General features: G+C 43.2%; 1 protein-coding gene across 1 annotated transcript in view; it reads left to right on the top strand.

The window, feature by feature from the left end:
• tex11 (testis expressed 11) overlaps positions 1 to 27,981 on the top strand; it is a 196,183-nt gene that overhangs the window by 117,359 nt on the left and 50,843 nt on the right. Inside the window, exons 16-21 of the mRNA XM_041196149.1 lie at positions 105 to 229; positions 3,999 to 4,084; positions 9,102 to 9,155; positions 13,972 to 14,012; positions 20,537 to 20,623; positions 25,407 to 25,477. Coding sequence (XP_041052083.1) covers positions 105 to 229; positions 3,999 to 4,084; positions 9,102 to 9,155; positions 13,972 to 14,012; positions 20,537 to 20,623; positions 25,407 to 25,477 — 464 coding nt within the window. The remainder of the gene's footprint in view (positions 1 to 104; positions 230 to 3,998; positions 4,085 to 9,101; positions 9,156 to 13,971; positions 14,013 to 20,536; positions 20,624 to 25,406; positions 25,478 to 27,981) is intronic.

Genomic DNA, 27,981 nt, shown 5'->3' with positions numbered 1-27,981 from the left:
CAAAATGTGAGTCCCAAATTAAATAAAATGGAATTACTTCAAAGTACTGATTACAAAATATGACTGGAAAGATTTATTTTCTATGGCTTTCTTCTCTTTTTCAGCTGTGCAGAAAATTAAAACCATAGGAAAACTCGTAGAAAAATCTGTTGAGTGTGAAGATAATATGCTAACCAGTAGAATTCCGGTGACTGATTTTCTGAGTGTTGCTGCACATATTGCTCTGGAGGTAACAAAGAAAATTTTTAGAGGTTCAGATGGTTGTCAATTTAGAAGTTTTTTTCAATAATTTTAGTCAGTAGGAAATGTTTCAAATTGTTTAATTGCCAAGGCTTACCATGTGCACCATAATAATTAGCCTATCAATTTCAGAAACACAGCTGTACTTGTGTTTGTCAATACCAGAGTTTGAAAATTGAATTCACTGGCAGGGAAGAGGTGTGGGACTGTCATACTGCATGCTCAGCATGCGGCCCAGGTTCATGCAAGGCTGGTACCAATTAAAGTTAACTTCCCACTTCTTAAAACCAGCCTGCCCCTCTTAAAGGGAAGCGCGTTTTGGCTAAGACAGGTGGTGGAAGTGATTGGGAAACAATCTCTGAGTAGGAAGCATTGAAAGAGTGGGCCTGAGAGAGGTCTCCAAGGTTCTCAAATGCAGTTCAGGATGGAGAAAAGAGGAGAGGAGCCATCTTTCCAAAGAGGGCCAGGAGGTCCTCCACAGTTAGGCAGTTGAAGCAGATAGCCACGGAGGTCAATCCCGGGTGTCTGGCCCAAAGAACATGGATCCAGTGAAAGTATAAGTTCAGTGACCTTGCACGAATGGTCAAGGTCAGTGAATGCATCTTAAAATGCCATCTCCTACCAATGGAATCACCAACCTCACGCCTTTCTCAATACACCAGACCCCCATCACTCATCAACCTCAGCAATCCCTAACAATCAAGACTCATGCTTAACATTCATTGGCTACGCCTCACTCTTACATACTTAATACTGCTGCAAGCCTCACGTTTCAAGGCTTCCACACACTTCCAAATATTGCTATGACAGGCAAATCAGCCAAACACATTGCAACACACTTACTGACACTCTCCCCTCGCCCTTGCAGGACAAAGTGTCACCGAACAGAAGGCAGCAGCATAGAATTGGCAGGGACAGGCATGGTTGCATATCTCATATTCTTGGCGACAGTGCTTAGTGTTATTGGTGTGGCCATCACTGACACCGTGGCAGCTGAAGTCATCCAGGATAACTGTTCTTACCTTATGCAGCTTGTCAAATCCAACTTCACTTTCTGGGTACAATCTGGTATGACGTGTCAGCTGCAAATGATGTAACCATGCACCTCTTGCTTTCCATCCAAACCCTCTTTCCTCACCCAATCTCCTTTCCTTACCCCAAGCTGCCCTTGTGCATTTGTGCTTTCAGAAACTCAAGAACTCCCATCTGGATTAAGGTGCATTGGAAGACCATACCTTTAAGGAAGGAGCACCATCAATTGGGCCTGAATTTTACCATTGGCGGATGCACACGATCGGCGGGACTGGTTGGGAAACGGACCGCTGACCGGGATCAGCCCCCGACCACAACTTCACGCTGGCTGGCCAATTAACGGCCAGCCAGTGTGAAACGCATGCTGATAAGCTCTGTGCTGTCGGGATGGGGGCAGGAAGAGGGTGGGCGATGACATCACCACGGGCTCGGATGAGCACTGCAAGAGACCTCTCAGAAGGCAGACAGCTGCCTTGGAGCTGCAGGCCTTCAAATGATGAAATAAAGGTTTAAAAAGCTGCCAAAACATTCCACGCATCAGAATCAAGCACCTGAAGATATACCTAACAAAAATGATGCCCACAGATATTTAATTTTATTTATTTCATAATAGAGATTTCATCCCGCCCTTAAATGAGTTTTGATGAAAAATGCAAGTCTGCCTGGCCAATTTGTTGGGGACTTCAGTGGAATACTGTTCAGGAAGAAGCTGGTGGGTGAGCAGACCAAAATGTTTAGTTCATTGGCGGGCTGGCAGAGAGCCTATTGTCACTGTCAAGGAGCGTGGAGCACTCCAGCTCCAGCTTAGCATAGGGTTTTGCGTAGAAGTTGGAACCCATGCTTTCCAACATGCAAGTGATGTCCACCTCCATGAGAATACTTGCAGACCCAGCCTTGATCTAGCATCTAATGGCGGCCAATGTTTCAATTTCCATTGCAGCACAGGCAGTAGCCCACCCAACATCTGAATACTTCAGTAGAAGTTCAAACTGAGGTCATGAGATCTCTGCTGATGGCTATGTAAGGCCAACCTGGTGCCATGCAAGCTCACGCTGTTGCCATCATGGATGTGATACCAGAGCTCAAAGGGGCTTGCGGGTTCTCACAGCAACCTGCACTCTAGCAGAATACTCGGATTGCTGAGACTCCGCCCCAGGGAGGCGCAGTGGTTCCATTGTGTGTGATCCTGCTGTGCTCTCTTAGTGTTCCCAGCACTGCACTCTGCCAATGCTGAATGTTGTTGCCATGTTGTATGTGAGTGGAGTTGTTGAAGCTTGAAGCCTTAGAAATATTTATTCCCAAAATTATTTTCTGGAGAATGAAATGCAAATCAGGCATGGGGAAAGATGGGAAGAGACCAGTGAAGTTGGTGTCTGCGACTCAGTGGAGGGAGATATAAGTGATGGTTATTAGCACCTCCACAAAGTCCTGGATGGCTATATAGTGCCAGAACAAGTTTAGTGTCTTTGAGGCTCGACAAGGCAAAATTAATTACCCACAAAACTCTATTGTCCCCTCTGTGTGATCTCTTCGCCAAAAATCTTCTTAGCAATGCAATTTAAAGCTAGCATTGAACTGTGTACCCATGCAACTGAGCTCCATTGCCCTCCAACCTGCCAACTGCAAATGAGCCTGCCCTCATGGGATTACCTGTATGATGTCCCTTCAATGTCCTGTTGGAATATTCTGTAAGCTTGCATGAAATGCACTCACTCCTACATGCTCTACTAGTTCAATCTGGTCTTCACATTATCTACTCATCAAGGAGAAGATATCAAAAATCAAAAAATGGCAGGACACAGGATGCCAACTGTGTGGGGGATGGGGGTGGGATGTGGTGGGGGGTAGAGTGCAAGTAAATCTTACGACTCTGACTCCCTGTCACCACCAGGAGGAAGTCTTGGATGTGCAAGGCGCAACCAAAAGCTGAAGAATTGGAACTGTAATAGTGATAACATATTGCAATGCCATGTTTCCTGCAGGAGTACCTTTTGCAAGCAGACTGTTGTTCTTGCTCATGTACTTGTATATAGAGCTCTTATATCTTCTCCAATGCTTAATCATTATTCTCCTCTGTAAATTTCACACAAATACCCTGAGCCAGATAAATAGGGTGGGGAAGATTCAGAAGGATAGATGTATCTCCTATTCTGCTGGATCTTTGTTCCAAGGAGGGGAATTCTAGCTGTAAGCTGTTTCCTGAAGTATGATTCTTATATTTTTATCTAGCAGGACTGGAATCACTAGATAAAGTTAGAACCTATCCTTCTTGAGCCAGTCACTATATGATCCAAGATCTGGAGGGGTCCTTTCAAGAGAGGTGTTCTCCATCCAGTAGGCTGATGCCTAGGCAAACTCATGTGCTCCCACCGTGCATTACTGCATTAATCTGTGAGTTAAGGACAAAGTACTGCAATGCTCCAAGCTAGCCTGACACTACTTTGTGCAATCCCTATTGTTTATATACATTGAACAAAAAAGCAGGACCTAATGTTTCTCTTGTTTTTTTGTAATGTTGCTTTGTATCCATAAAGTAACTGCAAAAAATTACCAATCTGTGGAAGTTATTGTTAAAAAGAATAAAGAATCTATAGGGTGATTTGTAATAAGTGTTTTAATTAAATGGTGTTTTATTCTGTAAATGTCTAAATATGTACTGTAGTGGTTCAGCATTTAAATATGATTGATGATCTAACCTTGCAATCTTATATATGCAATTTTTTTAGAATGATCAACAATATGCTGCCAGAAAGGCATTTGAGTATTTATGTGACTTCACCCAAGACTGTAGTCAGTTGTTCACAGCTCTAAGGTACAGAACTGATGTTGATAAGGCACAGTAAATAGGCTATCCTATTGCTCACATATTGATAAATTTAAAACCAAATTATTTTTTGCAACACCTTCTCATAGTGACAGTGTTACTGACTCTAATTCACTGCTTCTACTCAATTTGTGGCATAACTTCCCCACCATTCTGTTCAGTTTTGGTCATTTTTTGCACAGTGACCACAGATAGAAAAATATCCTAGGATACAAATTAACACTAGGGAAGGTCTCTTACAACTGCTTGCCTACGTTCTACTCTCAACTCTGTACCCAGGTATGCATAGAGGCTGATCAGATGGTATTAAAAGCAAAATACTGCTGGGAAATCTCAGCAGGTCTGGCAGCATCTGTGGAGAAAGAAACAGTGTTAATGTTTCATGTCCATATGACTCTCCTTCAGAGCTACTGGTGTTCATTGGTTAACTTGAAGCCTTCTACAGCTAGTGGAAACTGCATAATATCAGTTTTTAATGATCACAGGTGATCAAGTGTAATTTGAACATTTTTTCTACCCAATGCCTAGACAGTGGAGAATAGCTTGTCATCATCTATAAACTCAGTTAGATTAAGTATAATGAGAATGCGCAATATATCTTTCAGATGAAATGTTTAGCTGATGTCCTGGCTACCTGTTCAGATGGATGTAAAAGCTCCCCCCTACTACTTGAGCAGAGTGGGGCAGTTATTCCAGTAACTTAGCCGACGTCCATCCCTTAACCAACATCACAAAAATGAAAAAGCAAAACACTTCAGACACTGGAAATCTAAAATTAAACAAAATGCTGGAAATGCTCAGGTCAGGCAGCATCTGTGGAGAGAGAAACCGAGTTAGCATTTCAGGTCAATAACCTTAAGTTCTGATGAAAGGTATTGACCTGAAACTTTAATTCTGTTTCTCTCTCCATGGATGCTGCCTGACCTGCTGAGCATTTCCAGCATTTATTACTTTTATCACCAAAATAAAAGCCAATAATTAGTCATTTAACTCAAAAATGTTGCTTGTGTGACTGCTGTACATACTTTGGCTGCTGTTTTTGCTTGTATGACAACAGTGACTACAATTTAGAGTTAATGCAGATTTATACGAATTAGGGGCAGTAGTAGACCATCTGCCCTTCTAGCTTCCTCTGCCATTTGATGAGATCATAGCTGATCTGATGTGACCTCAACTCTACCTTCCCGCCTAACCTCTGTACCGTTTGACTCCTTTGTCAATCAAGAATCTATCTAACTCAACCTTAAAAATATTGAATGACCCTGCCTCCACAGCTCCCTGAGGAAGGGAATTCCACAGACTAATGCAACACAGAGAATAAATTTTGCCTTTGTCTTATATGGGAAACGCCTTGTTTTTAAATTGTGCCATCTAGTTCTAGTCTCTCCCATAAGAGGAAGCATTCTCTCAGGATCCACTCTGTCAAAACCCCACAGAATCTTATATGTTTCAATAAGATCACCTCTCATTCTTCTTAACTCCAATGGATACAGGCTGAACCTTTCCTCATAAGATAACCCCATCATCCCGGGAATCAGCCCAGTGAACCTTCTATGGACTGCTTCTAATACAATTATATCCTTTCTTAAGTCAGGAGACCAAACTGTACATAGTACTCTAGATGTGGGCTCACCAACACCCTGTACAATTGTAGCAAACCTTCCCTACTTTTGTATTCCATTTCCCTTGCAAAAAAACGATAACACTCCTTTTATTTTCCTAATCACTTGCTGTGCCTGCAGACTAACTTTTCTAACTTTCATGTACCAGGACACCCAGTTTGCTCTGTACCGCAGAGTTCAGCAATCTCTCCATTTAAATGATATGTTGCTTTTCTATTCTTCCTGCCAAAGTGGGCAAGTTCACATTTCTCCACATTATATTCCAGCTGCCAAATTTTTGCCCATTCACTTAATCTAGCTATATCCCTTACCAGGCTCCTTATGAACTCTTCTACTGTCCTACCTATCTTTGTGTCATCAGCAAATTTAGCAACCTTACGTTCAGTCTCTTCACCCAAGTCATTGATATAGATTGTAAGTAGTTGAGATCCCAGCACTGATCCCTGTGGCACTCCAGTAGTTACAGCTTGCCTATTTGAAAATGACCATTTATGTCTACTTGAGTATGCCTTATTTGAGGAAGGATGTAGTTGCATTGGAGGCATTTCAGAGGAGGTTCACTAGATTGATTCCAGAGATGCGGGCCTTGTTTTAGGAGGAGAGATTGAGCAGTTTAGGCTTATACTGGCTAGAGTTTGGAAGGATGAGAGAAGATCTATTTGAGGTATATAAGATGCTAAAGGGGGATAGATAAGGTAGATGTGGAGCGGATGTTTCCCCTTGTGAGGCATTCTGGAACGAGAGGCCATAGTTTTAGGCAATGGGGTAGTAGATTTAAATCAGAGATGAGGTGGAATTACTTTTCTGAAAGGGTGGTGAATCTATGGAATTCACTACCTCAGAGTGCAGTGGATGCCAGGACACTGAATAAATTTAAGGAGGAGATAGACAGATTTTTAATTAGTAACAGTTTGAAGGGTTATGGGGAGAAGGTGGGAAATTGGAGTTGAGGCTGAAATGAGATCAACCATGATCGTATTGAATGGCGGGGCAGGCTCGAGGGGCTGAATTGCTTACTCCTGCTCCTAGTTCTTATGTACTCTTTGCTTCCATTTAGCTAAGCAATCCTCTACCGATGCTAAGATGTTGCCCCCTAAACCATGAACTCTTATTTGCTGTGCTGTTATTTTATTTACCTTTGATGTGGCACCTTATTTATGAAAGGGAAATCATGTTAGACAAATCTGTTGAGTTTTTTGGGGATGTAATAAGATGTATAAGGGTGAACCAGTGGATGTAGTGTATTTGGATATTCAAAAAGTATACAATATGGTACTACACATGAGGTTATTACACAAGAGTAGGACTTTTGGGATTGGGGTAATATATTAACATGGATTGAGGATTGTTTAATGGACAGAAAACGGTAGAAATAAACGGGACATTTTCTGGTACTGCGGGGATCCATACTTGGGCTGCAACTATTTCCAAAATATATTAATGGCTTAGATGAGAGGACCGACTGTAGCATGTCCAACTTTGCGGACATTACAAGGTTAGGTAAGCTGTGAGGAGGACGTGAAGAGGGACGTAGACAGGTTGTGTGAGTGGCAAGGACATAGCAAATGGAATACAATGTGTGAAATTATCCACTTTGATAGGAAGTTATTTTTGAATGCTGAAAGACTAGTTCGCATTCTAAGGGAACTTGGGTATCCTTGTAAATGAATCACAAAGTTAAATGCAGGTCCAACAAGCAATTAGAAAGACAAATGGTATGTTGGTTTTCATTACAAAGGAGTTGAAGTATAAGAGTAAAGAAGGCTTGCTACAATTATACAGGACATTAGTGAGGCCACACAGGAGTACTGTGTGCAGTTATGGTTTCCTTACCTAAGGAAGAACATGCTTGCCTATAGGGAGTGCAACAAAAGTTCACTAGGCCAGTTCTGGGATGAGGGGATTGTCCTTTGAGGAAATATTAAGTAGCAATGTCTTATATTCTTTGGAATTTAAAAGAACAGGAGGTAATCCAATTGAAAGGTGAGCTAAAATTGACAGGATAGGTGCTGAGAAAATGTTCTCCTGGCTGGAGAATCTAGAACATGTGGTCCCAGACTCAGAGTGAGGCATTGGCCATTGAGAACTGAGATGCAGATAAATTTCTTCACCCAAAGGATTTTGAATCTTTGGAAAGAGCTGATGATCATTGTCATTGTCAAAGTCATTGAGTATATTCAAGATAGAGGCCAATGACTTGTTGGGTGCTAAGGGAATTAAGAGATGTGGGAAGATGGAGTTGAAGGAGAAGATTAGCCATGATCTTGTCGAATAAGAACATAATAAATAGGAGCAGTAGTCGACTGTTTGGCCCCTTGAGCCTGCGCCATTCAATATGATTTTGGCTGATCTTCTACCTTCTGCTCCCCATATCCCTCAATTCCCTGAGAAATCAAAAATCTGTCAAACTCAGTCTTGAATATACTCAGTGATGGAGCATCCACAGCCCTCTGGTGTAGACAATTCCAAAGATTCACAACCTTCTGAGTGAAGAAATTTTTCCTCATATTAGTCTAAATGATTGATTCTTTATCCTGAGGCAGTACCCCTTGCTCTAAATTTCCCAGTCAGGAGAAACTGTCTACCCTGTCAAGCTTCTGCAGAATCTTATATGTTACAATGAGACAATCTCTCATTCTAAACTCAGAATATGGGCCCAATTTAGCCTCTCATCATAGAATGATCATATCTCAGGGACCAATCTAGTAAACCTTCACTATACAGCCTCCAAGACAGGTATATCTTTCCTTAGATATGGAGACCAAAACTGCGCACAGTACTCCAGGTGTGGTCTCATCAAAGCCCTATACAATTGTAGCAAGACTTCCTTATAGTTGTACGCCACAGGTCAGTGAATTATTGTAGCTTCATTATCAAATCTGTTTTATCTTGGGCTTAAAAGATGTTCTGATGCTAACAATATCAAAATGTACCATTTTTTTTCTAATTTTAATTATAATTTGTATTTGAGGAAAAAAAACACGGTTAAAGAATGTCACCTTGAAATTATAATAAGCAGGGAGCTCACCTGTAACCTCATCCTGTTTTCAGCGCAGTAACTGATTTAGGGACAGATGTAAAAGGCTCACTATACATAGAAACTCCATACAGTGCCCCAAATAAGCACATACACCAACAAAATTTGGAATTCTTTTGGTTCTATTTAACCAGAAATTATTAGGAAACCTACTTTAACTTTAATTCTTAAGTGGTTCTAACTTCAAAATTTGGATATTTGATGCTCAAAGGAATGGCAGACTTTTGAAAATGTTAACAATTGTATACATTGTATACCTTATTTAAATTATTCAGCAAGTCCTTATCTGCAGAAGTTCTGAAGTGATTCCAGGTTCTTCCACTTGATTTCCTTTTATCTTAAACAGATGTTTAATTCGCCTTGTGCCATCTATTCCAGATGCAGATGATAAAGAAACAAGGTAGCTACACTGCACTTATAATCTGTTGTACCTGTTCCAATCACATCCTTCTCTGACCACTGTGTTAAAGGTGGTTGCAGTTTTACTGTAATAGGCAGGAATGCTTCTTCCAATGCTTCTTATTGATGCATAATAGGCCTCGATTTTGCAAAAGCAATAACAATAGGACTATTAACGTTCACCGTTAAAGTGGTTAGCAACTTCCAACATCCACACATACACAGTTAAACAGAGAAATCAGGAACTTACTGTCCAATTTGTCCTACTTGTTTACAAGCTCTGATTTGGAGTATCTCCCCAAAAGATTCAGCATTCAAGCACATGAAGGGCGTGAAGTTGAGGCACTTATCCCAGCAAACATGCTAGAAAAAACGAAAGCTTGTCCATTTAAACGTAAGTGAATTTTTAACAAAGTGTTAAGTCTTAATTGCTACGAAGCAACCTCACCGACACTGAAAATTTACTTTTACAACTGTGTAATCTTACCTTCGGATTTTAGTTATTGTTGAAGATTTAATTTTTTTTTTAACTTTCTGCCTCTTATCTCTCTCTCTGTTAGCCCCATTTTTCTTCTTTTTATTTTGCTTTCTGTACACTGAATTGAATGTGCTAACTTACCCTTCCTGGCTTCCTGTATAAGGATTCTTCAATCTGATTGCTTCAAGAAACTCATTGGCCAGAATTTTCTGCACTTGAAAAGTCTTCAGGCATCCAGAACATTTTCAGGTCCTGGCCCCACTCATGCAGACTTGTGCCATGCAATGTAACCTTACGGCTGATGACCAATTAATAAGCCGTATCTGCGTTGCCTTGCAATTAAGGACAACGGTAGACACTGGTGCAGGAGGGCCTTCAGACTGGTCGGTCTGATGCTGAGGCAGATGAAAACTGTGAGGGCACCTCAAAACGGAGGTGCTATCAAAAGGCTCCAGTGAGATTAATTAGAAAAAAGACCCAGAACTGTTAGGGTTATCAGTGCGAAGGGAAGCCCCACAAGAATGCTTTTGGCTGTGACTTCCTGTTTTAGCCTTATGGCCCCACGATAACAGCAAAGACAGCAGTCTCTGATCTCAGTTTGACCTTCAGTTTGAGGCTGCCTGCAATGCATTGCAGGACTCCTGACAGCGCGGCGCCTACCCACCTTCAATTAATGGCTAATTTCCCTTTTAAACATCTTGATTAACCGCTCACAGTGCACAGGTGGGAAACCACTGTTGCAAGGAGCCTGTCTCCAGGCAAATATCCTGGAGGCTGGAAGACGTGGCACTGACCCAACATATAGTATTCTGAATTTCCATATACAAACCCCCACCACCCCCCAACCTCCAGCAGGGCTGGGAAAGTTAAGCCCTCTGTTCAGACAAATCTTGGATCTCCTGTTGAAGGCATTGTGTTGATCTGACGACAATAAGTTATGGTTTAATATCCCACGAAAATTCTGTAGGAAGCTGTAAGCTTGATGAACATCAAGTGCTATTTGTTCACCTCAAACTGCGAATTCCAGATTGTGGTTTCTTCTTTCTAGCTGCTAAGGCCAACTGCAGTTTCATGGAGTTCATTTTGCAGGACTTTATTCATAGCATTCTAAAGTTATAGCACAGTTTCTTTGCAATTCCCCTTAGTGCTGCCCCACTTGAGGGCACTGTTCCACAAGATTTAGTATTCTTAGCTCTAGAGAAAGCATGTACCATTGCTCACCGATGAAAGGTATAGATACTGTACCTTTCTACGCTGGTTCCCACTGATTCATGCATTGATGGGAATTCCATCAGTGCTAATCAAGATTGATAATTTTCCATTGTCGAGCCCACTTGTGAAGTCCTTCTTGATGCCACAAGCTAAATTAAAACTACACAATCCCCAATACCTGTGATCATTTATACAGACTTCCATCCTAACACTGGGTTCTGGCCTTGCGCCAACATTTCTGGGATCACCTTGTGGAGGGTAACCTGTTAAAAAAAGCTTGCATTTATATTGCACTTTTCACGACCACCAGACATGTCAAAGTGCTTTGCAGCCAGTGAAGTACTGTTTGAAGTGTAATCACTGCTGTAATTAGGAAATGAGGCAGCCAATATACACTCAGCAAACTCCCACAACAGCAATGTGATAATGACTAGATAATCTGTATTTTGGGATGTTGATTGCGTGATAAATATTGGCCAGGATATCTGGGATAACTCCCCTGCTGTTCTTCAAAATAGTGCCATCACATCTTTTACATTCACCCGAGCTGACAGATGAGGCCTGAGTTTAATGTCTCATTCAAAAGATGCCACCTTCGACAGTGCAGCACTCCCCCAGCACTGCATGGAGCATCAACTTTGAATCGCAACATTCTGGGTTCCAGTCCTACTCTTAGGGCTTGAACACAAAAATTCAGAGGCAAATGTGCTACCCACTGAGCCACAGCATAAATTCCTGCCCATCATTTATGAAGCCATTTGTGTAAGGAGGGGCCAAACACTCCCAATAGTGCAGCCCGCCTCAGCATCAGATCCTGGGCTGTCACATGTGCCATCAACAATTTTCTGCCACTTCAAGGGCAGAAATTTCCTCCCGTTGGGGGGGATGTTGATGGGCGGGCGCGCTTTTGATCGGTGCCCCCAATCGGAGGCATGGCACCATTTTATTTGGGTGGGCCAATTTAGGCCTGCCCAGCGTGACGTCCACAGAGAAGCGCTATGCGCTCCCTGTGCGGGCGGGGGGGCTGCCTAAAATCGAGAGTGTGCTCTTTTGCACGCTAAGTGCTGCCTCAGGGAGATCGGCTGTACTGTAAAAAAAAATATTAAAAGTAGAAAAGAAAAATTCCCTTACATGTCCCCTCATGTGACAATGCCACATGAGTTGGAACATGTTCATAATTTACAAAAAAAAAACTTTACTAAAATTTTTTAAAACCCTACATGAAACCCCATCCTGCCTGTGGATGAGGTTTCATGTTTTTCCACTTCCTTCTGGGGCTCCTGGCCTGCCCGCCAACCTTAAGGTTGGACGGGCAGGTCCACTAATTGGCCATTGACAGGTCGGCAGGCGCGCAGCTGATTTTGCTGCACCCCCACCTACCTGAAAATTTAAATGGGGCACAGTGACGTCGGGAGTTCCGCCCGATGTCACCGCGCGTCGTTTTATGCGTCAGCGAGCAAGCCCGGCCCCCATTCGCTGACGGTAAAATCCTACCCCAAGTCTCCAACCTACCCGCCTAACTTTATTAACAAAATCACTAATCCTCTCAAACGCCTGGAGCATACCCAACCAAACTTTGGTAAGCTTCTCTGTATTGTTTTTTTAAATAACCCCAGTTGTTGTGCATTTTTTTTAAACAGAATTTTTTCTCTCCCCTTTCTTAAAATAAAAATTCTGTTTTTTTTTACCTTTGTCCATATTGTGTCTTTATTTTCAAAGTTGTTTCTGTTCCTTATTTGAAAAAGTCCCTCAGCTGTGCTTATTTGAAACATTTTTGTTCTGTTTTTTCCCTACATGCAGCCTCAGGTATGTTGCTTTTTTAAAATAACCCTGGTTCTGTTCCTTTTCATCCTGCCCCAATGATTCCAATTGTTCTGCTTTTTATGTAGCCGTTGTTTTGGTCCCTTCTTGTCATACCTTTGGTTGTGTTTCCTTTTTCAAGAGTGATCGACTGCCTCCTTTTTTTATATATAATCTTGCTTCTTCGAACTTCAGTTTTCAAAATAGCAGTAGTTCTGCATCTTAAAAAAAATCCACGTGCAATGTGAAATCAACCAACTATTATGTATTATCTGTTTAGCTACTACAATATTTCATTAGCTGTTATAATTTAAATATATTTATCAGTATGTTTTGCTTGAGTATACTTCATCATAAGTAGAAAGCTTTCAAACTTACTGGCAGATCTCCCATAGCAATACTCATGATAAGACAGAGGTTTTATAAGAACAGGGCTGTTGTGCCACATTATCAGGGAGATGACGCCAACAAGGAAACTTTGTGAAGGGGGATGCTGGCTGTGGGACTGTATTAATTGCTTTGAGGCTAGCAGTGTTTTGAGGCTGTGGGTCCCAGGGCCTGGCAACACTGAGGAGAAGGGTCCCAGGGTTCCAAGGACATAGTAGCTATAGTGACAAATTTGGGCATCTGGGACCATTTGAAGAGAGAGAAGCATTATATTTGGGGCTGTTGGGGAAGAGAGGTCTCAGAATCTGAGAGAATTGTGGTCGTTCTAGAATTAGAAAATGCTGGGAGTACAGTCTAGGCATTTGTAAATTTTGAGATGGGCTTGCAGAATCTGGAAGTTGAAAGCAAAACTGTGGAGCGTGTTGTGGAGTATATTTTCAAATGAGTAAGTATTCAATATTGTGCAAGTCTGTCTGTTTAAGCTGTCTGGCTTAAAAGCAATTTAAGCATATGGAAGTCACATATGAGTTGTGGTATGTAGTTTTGGCCCTGTTGCTCCACAAAATTGAACATTTTTGATTAGGACAAGTATAGCTAAAATTACACAAAGTTGCTTATGCTTAGGATTAGAAACCATACTTTCTAACAATGTTTTACTGTCAACATCTAACTATAAATAAAAACAGAATTACCTGGAAAAACTCAGCAGGTCTGGCAGCATCAGTGGAGAAGAAAAGAGTTGACATTTCGAGTCCTCATGACCCTTCAACAGAAGTTCTGTTGAAGGGTCATGAGGACTCGAAATGTCAACTCTTTTCTTCTCCACCGATGCTGCCAGACCTGCTGAGTTTTTCCAGGTAATTCTGTTTTTGTTTTGGATTTCCAGCATCCGCAGTTTTTTGTTTTTATCTAACTATAAATGTCTTGTTTCTTTTTGCAGGCATGAGCGACTGGACTCTCTTTTATCATATTTAAAAACTGGTAGGTACAATAAGTGGATCTAATAGTCAGAGGATATGGCAACTGTATTGTAACTTTTCAGCTATTTCAGTGACCTTACCAAAGGTTACTAAATTATTTAGCGATGTTAACAGGCAAAGACAACACAATACACAGAGCTCCATTGCTATTTTAACGGGGATAGTGAATGATTTAGTGGCTAATATTGGACAGCATAATTTCAAAGGCTAAATGTTCCTTGCCAACAGTTGTGCATTTTTGCTCTGGTGTATGTTTCTTGTAAATGTATATAGATTCCATATGTTACATTTTGCGCTTCTTGTACTTGGTTAGCTCAGTTGGTAGCGTGTTCACCTCTTTGGTCAGAAGGTCCATGGAATCAAGCGCTACTCCAAAGGCCTTAGCACTTCAGCGTAATACTGAGGGCCTGCTACATTATTGGAGGTTCCATCTTTTGAGTGAAACATTTGGGTGGATGTAAAGATTCTACGGCAGTATTTGAAAAAAGCAAGGGAAGTTTTACCATTTCCTGGCCAGCATTTATCTTTCAACCAACATCAGTAAAATAAATTATATCATTTGCTGCTTGTGGGAGATTGCTGTGCAGAAATTGGCTGCTGCATATCCTGTGATACAACTTCAAAAATCACATATACAGTAAATGTTTTGGGAAGTCCTGAGGTTGTGAAATGCACTATACAAATGCAAGTTCTTTTCTTTAAAAGGCACTAAATATGAGCCTGTGAATGTTATGCCCCCTGGGTAAGCTAGAATTTTTTTCAATTATTTTGCACAAAACACAAAAAATGAATGCTCCATAGCTGGATTAATAGAACAGTGTAGTAATTTGGATAACGAAAAGTAGAGTGAAATGGGGGTTTAATGGTAATAATGTATTGAAGAATAAGGCTTGTGAAAAGAATTGTAGTAAAAAAATAAAATTATAGGCTCTTTATCTGAATGCGCAAAGCATTTATAATGAGATAGATGAACTAGTGGATCAAATAAAGATAAACGGTTTAGAACTAATTACCATTACAGAGACATGGACTGGTATTAACAGATCCATAGCTGATGGGCTTGGAGGTAGTGTGGTATGGGGAATCAGCATAGACCTATAATGTCATTACGGCTTAGTCCATAATATACCTGTGACGGTTGGCATGTCAAGCCTGATCAGTGCACACTAGTTCAAAATCAGCAATTGAGACCTTACTAAATTTCCAATTGAGTGGCATTTTACAGGCCTGTTCCAATCTTATGAAGAGTGCACAGGGACCATAGTATTTAAGGGCAGTGGGACTGCAGCTGATGTCATTACTGCATTTGGCAGCCGTGGGGTCAGGCAATTCGTCTTCAGAGGAAAGTTGATGCAGCATGACCAGAGTGATTTTCGTTAAGGAGGGGGCGTTAACATGCCAAGGATTTGGAGTTGATCATGCCTGACACATAGATCAACTGAGAGGGGGTTTGGGCGAGCAATATTAAGGAAGCACATGGCAAAGAGACCCTGCGGACTCTGGCATTGCCCAAGTACCATGGGCATTGTCAACTCAGGAGGTGGGTCCGCCAGCGAGGAGAACCTGAGAGTGAAGAAGGCGTAACCACACGGACCTGGATTGCAGCAACCTCATGTCCAACTGGAGGGGCAACCTTGGGATGAGAAAGTGGCAGGATGCCACAGAAGGACCCACAGTCAGTTACTAGCGCAGTGAAGAAGATATCACGCAGTGGGGGCATGCAGAGAATGAGCTACCTCCAGATTTGGAGGTGTCAGTTTTGCCAAGACTCCATCTTTTCCATCCTAATTCTTTGTGCCATGATGAAGGGAGAGCTGAACTCACAGTGGTCACTGTGGCCTTAAATTTCTGTGCTTCCAGTTCATTCAAAGCATCCACTGGAGACATGTGACATCTCCCAATCAACTGTACATCATAGAATGAAGATGGTGACTGATACCTTTTCAGGACGACCAGCCAACACATACAATATCAAACTCATCCAGTCAGTCAGAAAGTGCCAGAGGAGTTGGTGCCATCGCTGGATTCCTCTAGGTGCAAGGTGTGCTAGATGCATGCATGTGGCCAGCAAGGCCCCCTAAGGCCATCCAACCACCTTCACTAACAGGAAGGAATTCCATTCAATTCCATCAGTGTGCAACTAGGTTGCAACCACCACCAGTGGATCCTGCTTTTGTGTGCATATTATCTTGGGAGCAACCACGGTGCTAAATTACTGAGGTATTCCCAGCTGCCTGAGCTTTTCACCCCTTCCTCATGCCTTCAAGGATGGATTTTCTGGCAACAAGGGATACCTACTAAAGAGATGGTTGCTGATACAGAGGCAAAGGAAGGAGACAACGCGAGCCATACATTGACCCGAGACACCATTGAGCAAACAATAGGTCTCCTGAAGATGAGATTCAGTTGCCTGATTTCTCTCGTGGGTGCTTTAAAGCACTTGCTCCTAGCAAGTGTTTCCAGATCATGATTCGCTCTGTAGAAGGGAGATGCTCTAGCCACAGAGTAATTAGTGAAGCGTGAGGCAATCTCAGGAGGAGGAGGAAGTTGATGACCAGTTGCAGCATCTGTAAAGTCATGAGGGACCACATAGAGGATGCCATAACATTGCTACAAGGGAGGCTTGGCAGATGCTCATGCATACATGATTCAGATGACCCATCCCACAGCATCCATCCTACCAAATAAAGGTCCACCTTCAACCTTCATTGTTGCCATTCACCTCGGCTGCAGGCCCAGTCTCCCTCACCCAGTGCCACATGATAGTGTTTCTTGACGGGTCAAATGACAACCAGACATGCCATTGTCCCTCCCAAACAGCTCTTGGGGCATGTCATGGTAGTCCTGCACTCCGGAGCACTTCCAACAAGGGATAGAAATGTTTTTTTCACAATCAACAATGGTTTCATAATCATCATTAAACTTCTAATTCCAGATTTTTATTGAATTCAACCATCTGCCGTGATGGAATTCGAACTCGCCTAGTTACTAGTCGAGTTACAAAACCGCTATGCCACTGCCTCCCCAAACATTTTACAAACTTACTCTGATACAAACAGGAACACCATAACTACCTATTCACCCATGAAGTCCAAATGCATCTAGTGTGTTTCCTTAATTATTTTATTGGTGTTCCTACGTGGTGCTCTGCCTTCACAGCCAGCTTTGATGGAGGCAGGCTGCTGAACTTGCTGCGCTATGGCCTTGAATAACCTTGGTGGCATCCCTCTAGCTGCCTGAGACCTGGCATGCTGAGGGACTACTGCAAAGGTGCAGGAGCCTTCTCAGTCACTGCAGCAACTTTAGGTACTGATGTCCATGGCAGAGGTGCTGAGGGTCCACTCTGAACAGTTGGAGCACCCCGAGAGGAGCCCCTAGATGCAGAAGGCAGCCACTCCCCCTCCCTCGCAAGGCACACTTGTGACAGGCACCCTGCTGACCTGAAATGGACTGGGCCCTGGTGAAGACGAACAGATTCCTCGTCCCGGTCCTGCTTTGCCACTGCTGAATAGAGCTCATGGACAAGGCAATGGCATGCAGGTCTGCGTGCAACTCAGTTCTGAATACTAATGAAAGTGAAGGTTCACCTGGGGAGTGCAGCCAGAGCCAAGTCCACAGTACCACGGCTGGCTCAGCTGTACATGAGAGCACAAAGAAGACTGGAAGAGCAATAGTGATAGGAGATTTGAACTTAGGAGAACAGACAGGTGTTTCAGTAGCTGCAGACATGAATCCAGGATGGTATGTTGCTTTCTTCGTGCCAGGGTCAAGGATACCACTGAATGGTTACAGAGCACCCTGAGCGGGGGAAGGTAAACAGCTAGTAGCAGTCGTGGTCCACATCGGTAGTAACAACATAGGTATAATGAAGGGATGTGGCCTTACATTCAGAATTTAGGGAGCTTGGTAGGAAATTAGCAAGCAGGACCTCAAAAGTGGTAATCTCCGTGTTACTCCTGGTACCATGTGCAAGTAAGTGTTGAAATAGGATAGTGCAGATGAATGCATGGCTGGAGGGATGGTGCTGGAGGGAGGGCTTTTGTTTCTTGGGACATTGAGATCAATTCTCGGGAAGATGGGACCTGTACAGGCTGGACAGATTGCATCTAAACAGAACTGGGACCAATTTCCTTTTGGGGCTAATGCTATTGGGGAGGGCTTTAACTAACTTGTCGGGATATGGGAATCAAGAGGTAATACTAGAGAAGAATACCAAGGTGCAAATAATATTTGGAGAGACAAATGGTATGAGAAGAGGAAATAGTAAGGTATTAGGTGGGTTCAGCGTAAGAGGGAAAATAATAAAATCTAAATTAGGGTTACAGTGCATGTATGTGAATGCGCGGAATGTAGTAAATAAGATTGATGAGTTGCAGGCGCAGATGGTCATGTGTAAATATGATGTAGCGATAACAGAAGCCTGGTTCAAAGGAGGACAGGACTGGGTTTTAAATATTCCTGGATAGAAGGCGTTCAGGAAAGATAGGAATGGAGGAAGGGTGGCGGTATTGATTATTGGCGGCATTGCAATGCTGGTGAGAGAGGGTGTCTCAGAAGGGTTAAGTACAGAATATATTTGGCTAGAGCTAAGGAATAACAAAGGTGCAATTACTTTGCCCTGTGTAGTCTACACACTGAGTGTAGAGTGGACAATGACACTGCAGCCATCCACAGACTGTAGATCATATATGTCTATGGTTCTCAGTTTTGTTTTGGCACAGATTTTTAGTTTTTGCAACTGAGGTTAAAGAGTTTTCCACCAAGGCTTATTTAATACTAACCCCAGAGGGCAGTGAATAGTCACTGTCAGGTAGATTGTAAATAGTATGGGGGCTATCACACAGCTTTGCATGACCCCAGTCCAGATTTTGATGGTATCTGTTTTAGATCTTCCACTCAAGATATTTGCAATGTTGTCATTCTGAAGCATTTGCAGGATTGTGATAAAATTTCTTGGACATCCAAATCTTTGGAGCATAATCCACAGAGCCTTGGGTTTTACTGAGTGAGATGCTTTGATCATGTCAATGAATGCAATTAAGAGTTCCTGGTGTTGTTCACAACATTTTTCTTGGATTTGTCTGGCAACAAAGACCATATCAGAGATTCCTCTGGAAGGTGTAAAGCCACATTGTGTCTCTGGGAGGATTTCCTCAACCACAGGAGGTAGATGATTCAGGAGGATAGCTTGCCAGAATTTTTCCTGCTATGGACAAGAGGGAAATACATTGATAGTTTCCACAGCATGATTTATCTCCCTTCTTGAAAATAGTTACAATTGCCATATTCCTGAAGCTATTTTCTGCCCAAATCCGTAGGATGAGTCCATGGAATCTTGATGTGAGCAAAAGCCTACCTAAAGTTGATGCCCATTGCTGAAATTTGTAAACCTTCATTAAGAAAATTTAAATAAATGTGAATAAAGTTTGTAATTAAAACAAGGTCAGTCAGCGTTTGGAAAGTGAAAATATACGTTAATCACTTTGGGTACAATGCTTTTAGAGTCTGATGAACAATTTCTAGCTGACCTTGCAATTTATTTCAGGCTTTTTTATTTCTGCTTCATATTTCCTGTGTTTCATTTTTTCCTGTCATCTCCAGCTTACAGTTAATGTGACTTTGTTGCTGTGATAGATTATTGGTATATTTGCAGTTGGGATATTGTCAGTAGGTAATTCATAATTGGCAGTTTTTCATTTTTCTGAGGTATTTTATGTGCCTATCACAGTTTCTATCTCATTGGTGTACTATGGCTAAAAGGCTTTAGAGGATGGCCTTTCCCCATTGCACTTTGCAGCGGCTACCCCAAACTTTAGTGTAGCCCTCAGCACGTAGTTCTCGACCTTGGAATATGCCAGCCCCACAATTTTCGGGCAGACCTAAGAGCGTCTTTCACTGAGTTGAAGGTCCTCCAGCAGCAGTTGTTACTTGTCTTGATATGCATCCTTGGAAAAAGCCCGTAGAGCCCAGAGTCCTGAGTAACAGAACTGCTTGGGATGAACCTCGACAAAAACCACTGCATCTCTTTCCAGACCTCCTTTGCAAAGGCACATTCCAGAAGGAGGTGGACGATGATCGCTTCACCACTGCAGCATGCAGTGGTACTGAGACTTAGGGCAAGCATGAAGAATCTGACGGGGAGTGCCATACTCACCACCAGCCAAGCTGCTCTTGGTGCTTATTGAAAAATTCTAGGATGAAGTATTTTGCCAAATGACTTTGACAATCTGCTCAGGGAACCATCCAACAAGGGTCCACCATCTCCTTTCTGCATAAGGCCTTGAGGGGCTGTTCCATCCAGGTCACTGTCCTTGAGACATATGCTTGACATGGAATGTATATTGTAAATATCACATATATTGCAATTGTATTGAGGTACTCAAAGAGCAACGTGTAGTATGGTGAAAAGTTGAATTTTTTTTTGCACTTTATGTAATATTCAATATGAAAAGCTTCAGAATGTACTTATACAAATTTTATGAACAACATTTTGTTACATAAAAATTAATTGTGCTTTTTTAACAGCTCATAAGAAACTAATAGGTCAGCTGGTTGAGGGAAAGATGACCGTTGAGCTGAAAAGTAGCGAAGCGAATTGGTTTCGAAAAATAGGTAAAAGAATGTTATTCAGCAGGTCTGGCAGCATCAGCGGAGAAGAAAAGAGTTGACGTTTCGAGTCCTCGTGACCCTTCGACAGAACTTGAGTTCGAGTCCAAGAAAGAGTTGAAATATAAGCTGGTTTAAGGTGTGGGGGGGTGGGGGGGAGAGAGAGAGAGAGAGAGAGAAGTGGAGGGGGGTGGTGTGGTTGTAGGCAAAAGCAGTGATAGAAGCAGATCATCAAAAGATGTCACAAACAACAGGACAAAAGAACACATAGGTGTTAAAGTTGGTGATATTATCTAAACGAATGTGCTAATTAAGAATGGATGGTAGGGCACTCAAGGTATAGCTCTAGTGGGGGTGGGGGGAGCATAAAAGATTTAAAATATTTAAAAATAATGGAAATAGGTGGGAAAAGAAAAAATCTATATAATTTATTGGAAAAAAACAAAAGGAAGGGGGAAACAGAAAGGGAGTGGGGATGGAGGGGGGAGCTCAAGACCTAAAGTTGTTGAATTCAATATTCAGTCCGGAAGGCTGTAAAGTGCCTAGTCGGAAGATGAGGTGTTGTTCCTCCAGTTTGCGTTGGGCTTCACTGGAACAATGCAGCAAGCCAAGGACAGACATGTGGGCAAGAGAGCAGGGTGGAGTGTTAAAATGGCAAGCGACAGGGAGGTTTGGGTCATTCTTGCAGACAGACCGCAGGTGTTCTGCAAAGTGGTCGCCCAGTTTACGTTTGGTCTTTCCAATGTAGAGGAGACCACATTGGGAGCAACGAATGCAGTAGACTAAGTTGGGGGAAATGCAAGTGAAATGCTGCTTCACTTGAAAAGAGTGTTTGGGCCCTTGGACAGTGAGGAGAGAGGAAGTGAAGGGGCAGGTGTTGCATCTTTTGCGTGGGCATGGGGTGGTGCCATTAGAGGGGTTTGAGGAGTAGGGGGTGACGGAGGAGTGGACCAGGGTGTCCCAGAGGGAACGATCCCTACGGAATGCCGATAGGGGGGGTGAAGGGAAGATGTGTTTGGTGGTGGCATCATGCTGGAGTTGGCGGAAATGGTGGAGGATGATCCTTTGAATGCGGAGGCTGGTGGGGTGATAAGTGAGGACAAGGGGGACCCTATCATGTTTCTGGGAGGGAGGAGAAGGCGTGAGGGCGGATGCGCGGGGGATGGGCCGGACACGGTTGAGGGCCCTGTCAACGACCGTGGGTGGAAAACCTCGGTTAAGGAAGAAGGAGGACATGTCAGAGGAACTGTTTTTGAAGGTAGCATCATCGGAACAGATGCGACGGAAGTGAAGGAACTGAGAGAATGGGATGGAGTCCTTACAGGAGCGGGGTGTGAGGAGCTGTAGTCGAGGTAGCTGTGGGAGTCGGTGGGTTTGTAATGGATATTTGTGGACAGTCTATCACCGGAGATTGAGACAGAGAGGTCAAGGAAGGGAAGGGAGGTGTCAGAGATGGACCACGTGAAAATGATGGAGGGGTGGAGATTGGAAGCAAAATTAATAAATTTTTCCAAGTCCCGACGAGAGCATGAAGCAGCACCGAAGTAATCATCGATGTACCGGAGAAAGAGTTGTGGAAGGGGGCCGGAGTAGGACTGGAACAAGGAATGTTCCACATACCCCATAATGAGACAGGCATAGCTGAGGCCCATGCAGGTACCCATAGCTACACCTTTTATTTGGAGGAAGTGAGAGGAGTTGAAGGAGAAATTGTTCAGTGTGAGAACAAGTTCAGCCAGACGGAGGAGAGTATTGGTGGATGGGGATTGTTCGGGCCTCTGTTCGAGGAAGAAGCTAAGGGCCCTCAGACCATCCTGGTGGGGGATGGAGCTGTAGAGGGATTGGACGTCCGTGGTGAAGAGGAAGCGGTTGGGGCCAGGGAACTGGAAATTGTTGATGTGACGTAAGGTGTCAGAGGAATCATGGATGTAGGTGGGAAGGGACTGGACAAGGGGAGAGAGAAGGGAGTCAAGATAACGAGAAATGAGTTCTGTGGGGCAGGAGCAAGCTGAGATGATCGGTCTACCGGGGCAGTTCTGTTTGTGGATTTTGGGTAGGAGATAGAAGCGGGCCGTCCGAGGTTGGGCAACTATCAGGTTGGAAGCTGTGGGAGGAAGATCCCCAGAGGAGATGAGGTCAGTGACAGTCCTGGAAACAATGGCTTGATGTTCAGTAGTGGGGTCATGGTCCAGGGAGAGGTAGGAGGAAGTGTCTGCGAGTTGACGCTCAGCCTCCGTGAGGTAGAGGTCAGTGCGCCAGACAACAACAGCACCACCCTTGTCAGCGGGTTTGATGACAATATCAATTGAGTGCCCTACCATCCATTCTTAATTAGCACATTCGTTTAGATAATATCACCAACATTAACACCTATGTGTTCTTTTGTCCTGTTGTTTGTGACATCTTTTGATGATCTGCTTCTATCACTGCTTTTGCCTACAACCACACCACCTCCCTCCACTTCTCCCTCTCTCTCTCTCTCCCCGCCCCCCCACCACACACACCTTAAACCAGCTTTTATTTCAACTCTTTCTTGGACTCGAACTCAAGTTCTGTCGAAGGGTCATGAGGACTCGAAACGTCAACTCTTTTCTTCTCCGCCGATGCTGCCAGACCTGCTGAGTTTTTCCAGGTAATTCTGTTTTTGTTTTGGATTTCCAGCATCCACAGTTTTTTTGTTTTTAAAAGAATATTATTGTTGAGTTCTAAGTGATAAACGTGTACCTTCGAATACTAGGGAAACATCACTATCTGAAGGCTAAGACTTGAAAAAATATCAAAACTTTTTCACTAAAAGACCATTGGAGCATTTAAATATTTACATTCTTTGTTATTTTGGTCACTCACTTTCAATCATGTTATGTAGTACAAGTGTTTATATATTGTGCTAAATGTATTAAAGAAGAAAGGGGGTGAAATTCAGCTCCAGTTGGGCAACGGAAAGGAAAACCAGACTGGATGTATGTCTAACTGGTAGCCAGTTTCACCACTGCCTGTTTTGAGCCCCCACAGATGGGTTTCAGACTGCGTATGGGCTTCTTGCTCAGGCAGGCAAGAAATATCATTGATATTCAAATTTAGGGTTCATTGACATAATTCAGGCCCTGATTACATTTTAACTGGCGACAGTGCTTTTGACTCCAAGTGCCAACCTGGCCAGGGAAATCTGGTGTGAGGATCAACAGGATAACAAAGGAACTAAAAAACTAAAATTATTTTATTTGTTTATTTCATGTACTCTAGGACTCATTCATTGGTGCAATGACAATCATTGTACTTCTCAACTTTGACATAGTTGACTATATTATTCTCCTCCAGCGTCTCTCCTGTATTGTCCAGGCGGCAGAAAAATGTTACCAAGCGAAATGGCTTATTATTTATAGTTTATGGGGAAACAAAATAAAAACACCTTAATTACTTATCAACTTTTAAAGAAACTTCTGGCTGACTACACTGTTAAAGCACAGCATTTAAATGTAATATTTTTTCCAAAAAACATTTGTGGAAAAATGGGCTAATACATTCAAGATGTATTATTGGTCTGGAACTGCACATGCAATACCTGGAGGAATTTCTATTGTCATAAAGGCCGATTTTTACTATCCTTTTCCACCACCTATTGAGCCAGAATCTGTCTCTTCAACATCCCACTGTTCAGTGAAATTGCCCAGAAGTGATGTTGGGTGTACAATATGCCCTCCCAAGTCCCAGCTCCCAAAATTATGTTGCCACTGTGAGCAAAATTAAAATGGGCCCTCAAGTGTTCTAAATTGACTCCAGTCCAAGCTGTTGACCGCTTCCACTTAATTCACTCGAGCCAAGTTAGAGAAAGGCTACTTTGTGACCTTGTCAGTGTTTGGCTTATGTAAATTGGTGCAGAATTCAGGTGCATTGCATTAATTATGAATGAGCTGAAGGCATTTGTCTTATTTGCACAAAGAATGTGTTCAATAATTTATTATCTAAAACAAAAATGTCTTCATCTTGAAGCATACTTGAAAGTGTTTTTTTGATTTCCTCTTGATTTATTTAGTAACTAATATATCATTTTAAAAAACGTTCTCACTTCAGTGGTCTCCTCAGACCATTTCTTGCCAAATGGCAGTCAAACAGCCAGCTTCCAGGCTTAGCTACATTGCTTTGTAATCAGATCCCAGAATGCTAATAATCTAATGTTAAGTGACATTAAAAAGACAAATGAATTGAACCGTATGTAATGACCTACACACCTGACAGCTCCAAAAGTAAGGCCACCTTTATCTGGCCTTGTGACCACTAGCAATAGCAGAGTTAAAAAAGAAAATTTTGTGGCTTACCAGTAGCCACTTGTGAATAATCATGTTAACTTTATTAGTTCTATAGTTCAAAACTGGGCCCAGTGCCACAAAAGATAATTATTTTTCTGCCATTTTAAATTTTGTTCAATGTTAAATTATGCTAGCAGCAACGTATGAATCAAGAAGTAATTGCACACTTGCTGAAAATAGGTTTACCAAAAATGGCAAATTTAGGCCTGAAGTTATGCTATTACACGTCTTATAGCAATTTCTGCTGCATACTTAAAGCCACTATCACTGTTGAGTGGATTGTTTTGGATATGCTGCACAGGCAAGAACATGGGCTGAAAGAATTCGGTATCATTGGAATATCAATAAATATCACTAATCCATGAAATGATCAGTTACATTTTTTTTGTTGTAGTAACATCAGCTAAAAAGTTAATGGAACTAAATAGATTTAAAAATATATAAGTATTATCAATGATATCCATGTTTTTTATATTTATAAGCTTGGAATTTAGCTCTGCAGTGTGAGGACTGCCCAAGCAGAATGAGGGAGTTTTTCACTCTTTCTTATCAGGTGTGTACAAACTGTATTTTTAATATTTTATACTGTTCCATTCAAATAAAGAATTTAGATTAATCTGAGATGGTTAGTGAACTAAACTTTTTAAAAAAAATATGCAATTGTGATATCAGTACAGTGGATGAAAATGATGCAGCTCCAAGTACCCATGCAGTAATGCCTATTTTCTTCATACGTTGTAATTCATCGTGGATGAACTAGATATGCAAGTAGAAAGTTTTATTTAGTCTGCTGTGGCGTTGTCACAATAAGTCAGGATAGGGTGCAGAAGAACTGAGGGTAGAGATGTTTGGTTTTGCTTTGGACTGAAGCTTAAGGCAGCACATCTGAACATAATTGGGTGGAATAGTCCAGTCCCTTTGGTGGCGAGCATCATGGCAGACGGGGGTAGGAGTGTGAATTCGGCATGGGGGCAAAAATCGGTTTCACACCAGCATGAAATCACAGCAGGATCTTCTGATGGTGTCCGCCATGGCAGGATGCAAATCCCACTGGAGGCCAGCGTCAACACAATTTGCATCCCACTAATGGATGCAAAGTAAGGCCTGACCAGAATCGTCCCTGCACGCTAGATTTACTGTTAGGTTGGTGGGAAAAATGCCGGCTCAGAATGCGTCTGGACCAGCGGGATGTGCAGAAGGCAGGACTAACCTTTAGGGCCTTGCTCAGATCGCACATATCCAAGGAGAAGAAGATGCTGCCGCCCTACAGTTACCAGACTCTGGAGGCACACATGCATCACATGCTGGATGGATCATCATGCACATGGCTCCGCCGCAAAGCAGCTGTCAGAAGTGGGAGATCTCCGGTGATGCCTCGGAACTTCACGGTCTTAGCAAGTGGAGAGGTGGGGCGAGGAAGATATACCGGAGAGTGGGGAGTACAGGGGGAGGAAGGTGTAAAGGGGGTGAATGCTGCAAGCGGGGAAGTGGGTATGAGGAAGGGCATTTGGGGGGGTGTGGGGAAGCTGTCCATGCAGATGAGTGGTGGGGGAAGGAGTTAACTGGTGGGGGGTGGAAATGTCCAGATGAATATGCAAGGGAGAGTCTCTGGAGTCAATGACTGCCTCTGGGGAGTGAACTGAGGGTGGGTGTGGTAGGGAGGATTGGCGAGTGTGAGAGGGAGCCAGTAGGGTGGAAGGTTGAGGGATCATTGGTATCAGTAGAAGGGGTGGTGAGGACATAGAAGTAGACACGTTCCTTGGGTTCGAAGGGGGAGGTCAATGTGGACAGGGGTAGGATTTCCATGAAGATAGGGAACGTGCATGTTCACCTGGACATCCTGGAATTACAACAGTTTAGGTTGGTAGGTGATGGTGGGGAGGAGGAAGGTGCTGCCGAGGGGGGGGTCAACAGTGAAGGGAGAAAGAACGTCGGTGAATAGGAGAGAGAGCTTACAAGAAACTTGATCACAACCATGTTTTTCAAATTGAAAGCGAGCAGAGCCTCATGTTGGACAGGCAGGTGCTGCATGGGAGTGCAGTCAGTGGGTGGGCAGAGATGCAGGTCAGCTAATATGGACAACTGCAAGAGAACCCCAGCTGGTAGCATTGAAAATGCTCAAGACAGTGAGATGAGTGTAATGGATGAAGGCTCATTGTATGTGGGAGAGTGGTTGCACAAGGCTCCGAAAGGCCCTGCACCACACACACTTCTCCCTCCAGATTCACTTGTGGTCCGGCTGCATGCAGCTGAACTGCTAGTGGGGGGCGGGGGTGAAGGGGAATGCAGGGGGAGGACTCGTGAAACCCGTCAGTGAAGCTAAAGGACAATATTACACGTTATTCAGTGAAAGCAAATGTATTTTCAGATTATAAAGAGAGAAGATGTGTTCACCCATGCATATGATCAGAATTTCTTAACTTTTCTAGGCCTACCACTGCTGCTAGGTGCTGCCCTGACACCCGGAGAAGGGGCGGAGACAGCCTGTGCAATAGTTGGCCCTGTTGCCTCTGATAACTTTGGCGTAGGCCTCTGGAGAGCCAAAGCCTTGAGGGCTTGTTTTGACTGTCCTCCTATGGGCCAGCTGCGCCCTCTGCAGTGACAGGATGAGGTTGAGGGGGGTCACAGGCAAAGAGGACTCGGAGGGAGCGGACAGCCTCAGATTCCTGAGTGGATGACCCAGGGGAGACTAGCTGATGCACCTCCTCCCTTCAGGTGTCTGAGGGCCTCAGTCTGATTCCTTGAGGGAAAGGAGCACCTGGAGGAACATCAAGGTGCCCTGTTTCTCCCTCGCGTTGCCACTGCATGAACTCACCCATGGCTACCGCGATGGAGTGCAGGTCTGTGCGCATCTCTGCATTCTGCTGGACCAGGGTCTCCATGGTGTCTGCCATCCTTCCCATGGAGACCCCCATGCATGCACATGTGGGCATTACTTCAGCAGAGAGCAGTCAGATACACTTCTCTGTCTCTCCATTCAGGGCTTCCAACAACTGTGTGATGTTCCCCCACCTTCTGCTGACTCTTCATGATGAATTGCAAGGCCAAATCCAGAGG

This window comes from Carcharodon carcharias, chromosome 9 (assembly GCF_017639515.1).
Source record: "Carcharodon carcharias isolate sCarCar2 chromosome 9, sCarCar2.pri, whole genome shotgun sequence".
Lineage (NCBI taxonomy): Eukaryota > Metazoa > Chordata > Chondrichthyes > Lamniformes > Lamnidae > Carcharodon > Carcharodon carcharias.
This window is presented reverse-complemented; position numbering and strand designations above follow the sequence as displayed.